This window comes from Fringilla coelebs (genome assembly GCF_963513975.1).
Source record: "Fringilla coelebs genome assembly, chromosome: 2".
Classification (NCBI taxonomy): domain Eukaryota; kingdom Metazoa; phylum Chordata; class Aves; order Passeriformes; family Fringillidae; genus Fringilla; species Fringilla coelebs.
In genome coordinates, this window is record NC_140029.1 from 71,661,453 (window position 1) to 71,672,619 (window position 11,167).

The following is an 11,167-nucleotide window of genomic DNA, read 5'->3' on the forward strand; positions in this document are numbered from 1 at the left end:
TTGGTGGGAGTTTTTCAGCTACCATCTTTGGTAGATGCTGAATCCAGATATTGTGTGCAGAAACAGCACTGAGGAGACACTTTCACATTGCAAGAGTGGAGGCTTGCTTTGCCTACCAGGTACCCTACCAGCCAACTCAGAGGGCTAATCCTGTGTTTCTTACGTGGTCCTGTTTCAAACGGTGCTTCTCTGGAAACCTGTTTTGTCCGAGCAAAAAAAGGAGTAGGAGTGGAAGCCCCAGTGATTATTCCTCTCAGTAGGAATCTATTCTTAAACTGCACTGTACTCCTTAGATATTTCAGTAAAACTGTCATAAATCAACACCCACTGCTTCGTTTTTCTTAGTGGTGAAAAAAAAAAGCAAAAAGAGACGACCGAAAAGCCGTCCTTCAGCTGACATTCAGCTCGAATTGATCGAGCGATCTGCTGTCAAAGCAACTGCACTTGTCAAAAATAGCCCCATGGAGAAAAACCTCTGGTGTTATTTGGGTGGTGGGTCCCACAGGATGCTCCTTGGTGAGAGCAGCGTGTCAGGAGCCAACACCAAACTGGGATCAGGGGAAGAGCTGGGTGTGAAATTCTCCGCGTGCTGCTCCGCGAGCCACAGCAGCCCCGGCACTGCCTCCTGCCAGCCAGCTCACTCATAAGCACCAAGGCAGTTTCCAGAAGGAACAAAGGGGGTCAGATGTCTCTAGAAACCCTCACAGCTCTGAGGGCCCAACACAACCAAAATCCAGGCTGCACCCAGCCTTTCTCATGGGGTAACTTGCACCAGAGTCCCAGCCCTGCAAAGCCACAACCATCTCAGTAGGAGAAGGCACTGCCATGGGCATACACATGGAGCAATGCTCATGATTGCTTTAGAGATGATGGAAAATGTTTTATTTCTGTGCAACAATGTTTCTTTCCCAAACAGAAAATCTGAAAACTGAAAAATGTTGGTCGATATTTTTGGGAAGGTGGGGAAATAACTTAAGCACCACAAATATCAAAACATTTAGAGATGGACTGTTTTGAGCAAACTGAGGTGTTTTTCTCTGAACATTTAACTCAAGCTCAGAGCTTTTCAAATAAGATTTACTTCATCCACCCATAAGCTGTCCTGTAAAACATGTCAAATAAACTGCACCCTAAGAATACCTGCCTTTTGCCACATTAAAGAAAGGGGATTTAAGCTTACTAGCCGAGATGCAGCTGTTTACTCTGCAGCTGGTTAAAGCATGGGGAGACAAAACCTACCTTTTGGTTTGAGACAGATGGAAGCCAGTCATTCCTATGGGTTTGCAAGACACAACCTGGTTTTGTGTGGCTTCTTATAGCCAACCCTTTGGAAGATTCTGAGGCATACCCTCTATCAAATGCAAAACACACAGTGTGCATCTGTATACAGGAGTATTTGCAGTTTTGGGGCTCCTAAAAAAAATCCTGACACTGAATTTTATCATTAGCTTTGAAAATCCGTCATAAAAAATCTGTCATCTCTCCTTTCCACCAGGTTCCGAGACACAGATTTGGTCCCAAGGCTTTTCAGCAAATCCCTTGCAGCCTGTGTGTTTCACACGTGCTCAGGTGCCTTTTTCCTCTTTCACATTTGGCCTCTGAGTCCTTTCATCTGAGCCCAGAGACTTCCACATTTTACCATGGTGCTGGCACCCAACTGCTCCAACCCATGTTCTGCCCAGGGCCTGGTTGCTCTGTACAAAGTGGAATGAGGGGAGTGGAGGAAAATGAGACAGAGCACTCCTGAAATCATACTAGCAGTGAATCTGTCAATAATTGTAATGGAAGGACTTTTTAAAAATTTATCTGTGTCAGCTGAATCTCACAAAAGCCTTGTTAGCTAATTGGGTAAGTAATTCTTACTTTTTTAAAAAAAGGTCACATCTATCTGGGTATCCTGTTTAGTGAGGTTGAATCTTTAATTAAGGTCCCAATTCTGACTTTTACACCTGCTGACACTAATCAGAAGTATTTCTGCTGAAGTCAATGGAAAGGTCAGAGATAGTACAAAGGTAAGGAAAAACCTCAGGCTTCCTTAATCTGATTAAAGTTTTCTAAATGCTTACCTCTCAATACAAGTGTCTTAGCAGAACTGTTCTCCAAAAATCATGCTCAGCTGCATCTCAACTGTTTGAAAAACATATTCTGACCCAGTATTCCCCACAGTCCCTCTAATCTGCTTACACTCCTGTTTGGGCTTTTAATTAGAGATAGTGGGGAAGACCCATCCCTCCTGTGGTACTATTGTCTGTCAGGTCTGCTGAGTCTGCACAGCCAAGATTTTATTTTCATTTACTTTTGAAGTAGAAAAAAATTAGCAGAATTAAAAATAAAATTTAAGTTGTTATTATGTCTCAGATACTGCAAACATCAAAAGGAAAATGGCAGCATGTCCATCTAAAAAAAATATCTATATGATTTTTTTTAACCTTCCTCATTTCAGTTCAGTCCAGTATATGGAAGAAAATAAACTCTAAACATTTCCAGTAATTACAGTGCAAGTAAATCTGGGATAGGACTGGGTTAATTCTTAGAGGTTCTAGCTATACTGTTCCAGCAGGATTAAAAGGTTTTGGGTTTTTAATGCAGAGGGCTAGGGCACTAACATATTATTAATTAGAAGTAAATCTGTCCCTCGGGGGACTACATGCACTGCCTTCATTTTTAATTTGTATTTAGCTTTAAGACAAATGATGGATGTTTTCCCTCTTTCAGTTTCTCAGATGTTTCCTTATTTCTCTGTAATCCTTTTGTTTTGCATTGGGAAGAACAGTTGGATAACACAGAGATAGTATGCAGAGCATTGATTTTTTTCCGTCTATTGACTGAACTGGAAAACAGTAAATAATTTTCTTTGGGGTCTAATCAGGCTTTGCTTCATTTTGGGTGGGTTACTATTATTTTCCAATCTTGCTCTTCAAAACAGCAAAATATAAGCCATTTATACAGAAATGTTGTTTTGACAACAAAAACTCTACAAAAATCTCGGATGAGCTACTGAATCCTCATCCTTTCTCAGTTCAGAGGGTTTACTTGATTTCAGAAACCCCGTGATTGTTCTGTTCAACCTGAACATCCATTTCTTGCTGGCCTTTTTTTCCCCTCTGAAGGGATGTTGGGGCTGAGGGACAGTAATAAAAGAAAACCCCCCAGTGGCCACGGGATTCCTTTCACGTGCAGAGAAGCTGTTGGCCCTTGCTCCAAGGATGTGCCCAGTGAGGACAATATTCCTTCCCACTAAATCCTCACCAGGAGGTCTCAGGTCTGACACACAGTCTGCCAGGCTCTTGCAATGAGACTGCTTCCCGTTTTGGCTCGACTGGGCCAGGATTTAAACATGTGCAAAGTTAGTGTCTGTTTTCTTCTTTCCTCCACATTTCTGCTGTGGAAGGGCATGGCTGTTACCTGTCCAAGATCCTGTACCCTGGCTCTCGCTTGGTGAGGTTTCCTGGAGATTTAGAGGACGTTCTGGCTTGCTTGAATTACGTGGCTCTGCAGTGGGCACTTCCAAATTCTATAAATATGTGGAGTTTAGATGTAATTTTCTGAAAATAGAGTCCAGGTCTCTATTTTGAGAAACAGGTCTTGTTCTGCTCACTGAACACTTCCCAGTACTGCAGCTCTTCAGCCAATAAAACACAGCAATGACAGTTTATTATCTCCCTGGAGACTGGAGATATACTGTACAGGGACATGCACATCTCCTAGTCATGATGAACTTTGCTATCTGCACATTGCACTGATACCAGATTTTGCTGATGACAGTTTTCCATGTGTTATTCAGGCATTTTCTGGTGAGCCTGTGTGGAGATGACAGTCTGATAGGGTTTCCTCACTTTATCCCTCATCTTCTACGTGCCACTCTTTAGTCTTCCTTCCATATATTGCATTATTTAGACTCCCTTAGGAACCTTTTCCCTGACACATCCCCAGATCTGAGCTGCCTGTGAGCAAGGGTCAGCCAGGCTCTGGTCATGCTGAACTGCCCACCTCTGGTCTTTGTGTCTCTGCAGCTGAGGAAAGTTTGGTTGGAGGAAAGGATATGGAAAATGGTCTGGCCTGGGAAAATGGAGGTAGGAGTAACAAAGCAAATGTCCTCACACCACTTGTTAGCTGCTGCTGAATGGCTGGAGAGGGAGGAAGGAAAAATGTGGTATTAGAGGGTATTGATCCATTGGGAGACAAATGCAAACAAGGGGCAAATTTTAGAAATCCAGACACTTTTCCACTTTACCTGTATGAGCAGCCACTTGCCACTGATACATGTTACAGCAAGAATGCTGACGTGGAAAAGAAGAGGGATTCTTCAATTCCCAATTTCTTTTTCTGATTTTTTTTTTTGCTGGTTTTAACAGTTCTCTTTTTCTAGTCCCAGTGGCTCTCTAAGCAGATTTTAAGGTATCAGGAGAGATCTGACACTACTTATGTCTCTCTTAATGAGCCCATTGATTTAGTAATCCAGCATCTCTCCCATTTCCTGGTACAGTAATGCACTGAAGAATTTAACTGTGCAAAGCACACCTAATCATGTAAAAACAAAATGCTGTGTTCAAAGTAACTTTTCAGTTAGTGGGGCTGTTTTCCCTGTGGACACATTATTGCTCAGGGCTTCCGTGCACTCATCCCTAAATTCTAGATCCTGGCAAGGTAATTATCTATTGCTTTCTAAAAGCCTGCTGACTTTCTCCCATTACCAGCTGTGGCCTAGATGCAGGCACTGTGCCAGCCAAAGCCTTGCAATTCACATTCACAGTGATTTAGAGTCACTGCTTATCATTAGGAAGACCTACAAGTTTTAGATTGATGTAGCATCTTTGTGCCCCATGAATTATATATGCATATGTACAATTAACAGTGGTGCTCAATGGTCTTAAAGGTCTTTTCTGACCTGAACTGAATTCTAGGAGCCTATAGTATACACGGTGGGTGAAATACAACCATAAGGAGTGCTAACCAAAAAAAAAAAAGAGCAGTTTTGTGTCAGTTTTCTGGCTTAAAACTGAGCATATCCTGCTTATGTGGGAGGGCTGCTCCTGACTCTGGAGTCGCTGAGGCTTCACAGGAATGAAGCAAGAAGTGAAAAACTCCTGCAGAGATGTTCAAACACCTCTGTCCTGTCACTCTGTGCCCAGTGCTCCCATTCAGCACGTGAGACAGCCTTGAAATACCAAAAACTGGGGATTCTGTCAAAATGAAGTACAAGATGGTTTGCTACCTGTCCCTGCCATCACTAATTCATACCTGATGAAACCGAGGATGCTATTCAGTGTCCATTCTGTGCCACAGCCTGCAGTCTTTGGGGCAGCTGGGAGCCCCTGCCTGGTGTAACGCTGGGGAAGGGCAGGCTGAGGCTCTGCTGCTGGTTTGCAATTCGCGCCCATCCTGCTGCTCCACCCGAGGCTGCAGCTGCGGGGGTGGCCCTGGGCTCCGCGGGGATCGAGGCTGGGACAGGACGGTGGCGCCCGTGGGTCACTGGAGAAGGCACATGGTGGGAAAGGAGCAAAGCCCGGGCTTCCTGAGGATCGCAGCACAGGTCAGGATGAGAGCTGGACCAGCTCTAAAGAGCTGTAGAGTATGTCCAGGCAACAAGCCTACATAACAAAGTCTTTAATTGCTTTTAAAAAATTTATGCCTATAAATGCTACATTTTTTTATATTACCCTTTTTTGAATTTTTTTTTTAATATCGTGTTGCTTGTCTGGTTTTCTTCATTCATACTCAATCTAAACATAAAAAAATTCCACCTTGGAGAACAGACCCTTTTTGATATCCCCTTCAGCTAGAATAAAACCTGCTGGTGTGGCTGTGCCATGCAGCTCAGCATGGGAGCTCTTCCACCACATCAGACACCCCTCAGGCTAAAACAGGTCGGGGGGGGGGGGGAATGCAGTAGGAACAGCTCTCCCCTCGTCTGCATGTCATCAGGAGCTCCCTGCTGGCTCCGAGTCTCTCTGGGCTTTTAAATTAGAGCTCCTCATTTGTTTTCACTTTGCAAGGTGTCTGTCAGTCGTTCTTCCCCCTTGCTAAGCATGCAGAGTTATGACATTTTTCACTGTCAGAAGAAGACTTCCATTTCAGACCTAGAGAGATTAAGGGAAGCCATAAAGAAATCCCTGCCATGATTCAGGGGCCTGAAAAGCATGTCAAAAGTTCAAGATGAATCCGTAGATGTCTTCTAGTCAAAACAAAAGGATAAAAGAAGAAAATGGGAATATTTCATTAGTCACTTCCAAAATTCAGTGCTTTACCATTTTCTTTTTGGAATGACTATCCATTTCCAGAGGTACCTCAAGATTCTTAAATAATGATTTTTAAAGTGCAAAAAGTATTGAAATCAAACATATAGGAAAAAAAAATCAATTTGTCAAAATATTTCCCAAGTAGTAATTTCAGGTTGACTTCAAATCACTTTCCTCTGCTGACAGTTGGATTTTCAGCTGGCTGAAAAACAAGCTGAAAGTCCACTCTTTCTGTCATAGCCACACATATTGACACAAAAAGAAAGAAGGCACAATAAGCTGTCTGTTCCATACAGCTGTGAAGCATTAAGTCACCTCTCCTCTGCCTTTTGTATCTCGGAGTCTCCTTCCACTGGACCCAATGATTGTTAGAAGAACTGGTGAAATACAAAGGATTGGTGAAATGAAAGCACAGAACCAGAGAATTTCAGTTAGAAGGCCAAGCTTTACTTGTTAGCATTTTTACCCTTTTTTTTTCCCAAAATACATGATCAGGGTTTGTTCTTTCAAATTTGGAAAGTAGGCCTGGCTCTTTGTATTTGAATTTTCTCAATAGCATTTGGTATTCTCTCTCTTTTATCAAGTTTCTTTCATTTGTGTAAAGAGCAGAAATGTGACCAAGTAATGGGGAAACTCCTGACGTGGTACCACTGATGGAGGCACAGTCAAGGTGAGGAACTCGCACCTCTGGGTCAAGGTTCTGGTCTGTCTCCTGTCTCTGTGGCTTCTGGGTGCTGGGCACATTTACAGACTGTACTCTGTAAAATGTAACTCACTGCTCCTCCTCCAGCCAATCTCCTGGCTTCTGCCTCATCTGTCCTTTCCTCTGTCTCTGGCAGAAGGCAGAAGAGACCTGTAAGTTGAATGATGTGCTCGCTCACAGTGCTCTTATTGAACTCTTCTAATTCTGAATGCAAATGGCACTTTTATACATGAACAGGACTAAATTCACTGGATAAATTATTCACAACAGATAATTCAACCTGCTCTCTTGGGAGAGTGCAATGAATGTCTGATGATGTTAAAAAAACACCCAAACCTACAACTAATTCTTCCAGCCAGTGAAGTCAATGGCAAAGGCTTTTACGGACTTCAAAGGGAGCTCCATGCCAGTGGGCCCACACATGACTTCTCTTTAGTGGCTCTCACTTGCATTTAGAGCTTAAACCCAGACAAGTGTTTCCGTTTTGAGGAGCCCAGACTAGTGCTGTATGGCACAGCTGTCTGCCAGGGCACAGGCACTATTACAGCTCTGGGTGAGAGCAGGTCTGCTCTGAGCTGAAATAACCCAGCTGAGACTTCAGCAAGTCTGGAGCCCTGGGCTGGTTATTTTGGCCAGGGTTGTCTAAATTAGAGAAAATGACATAGAGAGGTGACCTCTCTGTTCTCCACAGCATCTTGAGAAGGTGAAGGGGAGAGGGAGGTGTTGAGCTCTTTTCTGTGGTATCCAGTGACAGGATACATGGGAATGATTCAAAGCTGCACCAGGGGAGGTTCAGACTGGACATTAGGATGCATTTCTTTACTGAGAGGGTGGTGAACACCCAAACAGGCTTTCTAAAGAGGTGGTTGATGCCCCGAGTCTGTCAGTGTATAAGAGGCATTTGGACAATAGGTGCTTTGGGCCTTTAGGTCAGGCAGTTGGGCTGGATGACTGTTGTGTACGTTCCTTCCAACTGCTCTGCCCTGTTCTGTTCCATTCTCACCTGGGATAGATTTGCAGCCAGTTAGGAGTTTCATGGTCGGGGTGGCACCAGCCACCTTGATGCGACTGGATGGCGGGCCACCATCCCTGGTGGCAATTCGACACGGACATGATTTGAGTGCCATGACTGTGCACAGTGGCTGCAGGGGCCGGATGAAGGCTTGCGTGGGGACTGCCACCGCGCTCCCTCTCCATGGCAGGGGAGGCGACTGGGGAGAAAGCTGGGCTGTGCCCCAGCTTGTGCCACTGCTCCCCTCTGGTCGTCGGCAGTGGGCACATGTGGCCCCGGGCACTGCGGCGAAAGAGGGACACTGGGAGTGGTCCTGATGAGGTGGGAGATGGGAAAGCAAGGGGAGTGGGGAGAACTTAGCATCCTTTTCCTCTGCCCCCGGGAGTTGTTACGTACCGGGTTCTGTCCGTGTGTCCCATTTTCCCACCCGTCTGTCCCTGCCGTGTGGTGCACTGGCACCTGCAGACCGCCACCACCCCCCGGCGACCCCGGCCTCCGCTTTCTGTGGGCGCTGCGAGCGCTCCGCTGCATCCCCCAGCCCACGGCTTCAGCCACGCAACGCCCGCGGTCCAGAGCGCGGTGCGACCGTGCCGCCGGCACACGGCGGCGATGCAAAACGCCGTCACAAATACAAGCCGAGCTCTGCCCGCCCGGGCGCGGCGCCCTCCCGGGGCACCCGAGAGCCCGGCCGTGCGCGGGAGAGGCGGCGCGGGGCGGCGGGCGGTGGGCAGGGGCCGCGTTATGTAAGGGCGGCGGGGCGGGCGGCGCTGCGGCGGCGCGGGGCGGCTCGGAACGGGCGGCGGGCGCCTGGCGCGGGCCCGCGGCGGCGGCGGGGGAAAGCGGCTTATCCCCTCCTTCCCTCCCTCCGCCGGGTTGCCATGGAGACGGGCGGGCGGCGGCGGCGGGGCTGTCACTGAGGGATCGCACCGCGCTCCGCGGCGGAGGGGAAGCCGCGGCGGCCGCGGCAGCAGCGGCAGAGGCAGAAATGGACTCGCACTGCGACTGTGTCGAGCCCCCGGCCGCCGAGCAGCCGTCGGGGAGGATTAACAAAACCGCCTTCAAGCTTTTCAGGAGGAGGAAGTCCGGGGGAACCATGCCGAGCATCTTCGGGGTGCGGAGCAGAGGAGGGGAGGGTAAGGGCGCCGGCAAGCCGGGGATGGTGCGGAGCCGGACGCACGACGGCTTGGCCGACGCCGTGCTGGAGAGCAGCAAGAAGGAGGAACCGGGCGGCGGCGACGCGCCGAGCCGCGAGGCGCAGGAGCGGCCGGCCGGCAGCCTCGGCGGCCCCGCCGCCAGCGCGGTGGCCAAGTCGCACAGCTTCTTCTCGCTGCTGAGGAAGAACGGCAGGCAGGCGGAGGGCGCGGAGCCGCGGGCCGGCGGCAGACAAAAGAAGGGGCTGAAGGGGATCTTCAGCAGCATGCGGTGGCACAAAAAGGACAAAAACGGCAAGGAGGAGAGGGGGGAAACCTCGGACATCCCGTCCGGCCTTATCATGCCGGGGTCCCTGACCGCCAGCCTGGAGTGCATCAAGGAGGAGACGCCGAAACCTTTGTCTGAGAGCCCGAGCGGCGCGGGAGACGCCGGGCCGGAGCCGCCGCGGGAGAAGCGCAGCGGCGAGGCGCCCGCCGCGGCCGAGGAGCCCCAAGCGGGCGGCGCGGAGCCGCGGGCCAGCAGCCCCCCGCCCCGGGAGGAGCCGCCCGCCGCCGTGCGGCCACCCGAGGAGCTCAGCCGCGAGCGACCGGAGCCGGCCGCCGGAGAGGTTGGGACCGCGAAGGATGCGGCGATAACAGGTGACATTCCAATAACGACTATCCCCCCTGTTGAACCTCACTGTGATAGCGGTCAAGAGACGGCAGCCGCCCCTGACCCTTCCTCTGTTGATCCACCCTCAGAGCAATCGATTGATCGTATTTGTTTGATGTTTGCTGACGTGACTTCACTGAAAAGCTTTGACTCTCTTACAGGCTGCGGAGATATTATTGCGGACCATGAGGAGGATGTGGGCGGCGGGAGTGGCGTCTGCGAGAAGAGCACCCCCGGGCCCAGCAAGCTGGGTGCCACCAAGAAGCACCCCACCATGGTGGCCTACCAGGGAGGAGGGGAGGAGATGGCCAGCCCCGACCAGGTGGATGACACCTGCCTGCAGGAGTTCTGGGATATGCTGTCACAGACAGACGAGACTAAGACGCAAGGAGGAGGAAGCGGAGGAGGGACAAAGAAGCCCGAGGGGTTGAAGGAAGCCCGAGGTACCGAGGGGGCCCAGAATAGAGTGGTGGTGAAACGCGGTGGTCTCCACCAGATTGCCATTCACCTGAACCACAAAGAGGAGCAGAAGAGCAGGGAAAAGGAGCAGCACGAGGGTGTCCCAAACAGCGATGAGGGCTACTGGGATTCCACCACCCCTGGTCCCGAGGAAGATAGTTCTACAAGCATCCAGAAGGAAACCCTTCCCAGGGACAGCTACAGTGGGGATGCTCTCTATGACCTTTATGCTGAGCCGGATGAGAACCCACCAGCAGGGCCCACACACGAGGAAGTCCCCAGTGTGCCACGCTCCAAGCCCGTGTCTCCGATAACGACCGTGAGCTCGCTGAAAACACCCTCCAGCGCCGCGAAGGACTCCAAGATACCCATCAGCATTAAACACCTTCCGTCGTCGCATCCCGCCAGCCATGGAGCAGATGCCAGTAACAGCCATCACGTCACACACCATCACCTGGCCAAAAGTGAGATGCACAGAACAAAAATCCCCGTCTCCAAAGTCCTGGTACGCCGAGTCAGTAACAGGGGCGCAGCCGGGTCAGTAACGGGGACAACGGTGAAAACTGCCACGTACCAGGACAGTGCCAAAAAGTAGTTGGGGAAGAAGTGGAGGCAAAGGCAGAGAACGAAGTCCATGTGGGAAAGTCTGCTTAGGAGACAAGAGATAATGAATTAGTTTTGCATCACCCGAAGAAAGTCACCTAAAAGGCTTCCTTCACTGTACTCTGTGGGCCTGCACTTCTGAGTCTCTTCTTACTAGACTGTATGGCTGAATACAAAAAGTCAACTTCTTTTTGAGCACTTTTTTTACATTTGTATCTTTTTTCTGCAACACTAAACACTGGGGAGGTTCATTTTTACATGCCTTTCTGGAAGCTGGACTTGGATTATGACCGTCCTTCCTCGTGCAAAGCAGTGTCATGAGTTCTTCAAGGGAACAGAGCTACAAAA

At 49.3% G+C, this 11,167-nt stretch overlaps 1 protein-coding gene across 1 annotated transcript; it reads left to right on the plus strand.

Moving 5' to 3' along the window:
* Nucleotides 1-8,939: 8,939 nt before the first annotated feature.
* AMER2 (APC membrane recruitment protein 2) lies at nucleotides 8,940-10,811 on the plus strand (the record flags this gene model as incomplete). The annotated part of the gene is made up of 2 exons (XM_084200971.1): nucleotides 8,940-9,744; nucleotides 9,919-10,811. 2 exons carry the CDS (start codon nucleotides 8,940-8,942, stop codon nucleotides 10,809-10,811), a joined length of 1,698 nt encoding a protein of 565 aa, XP_084057097.1.
* Nucleotides 10,812-11,167: the final 356 nt, after the last annotated feature.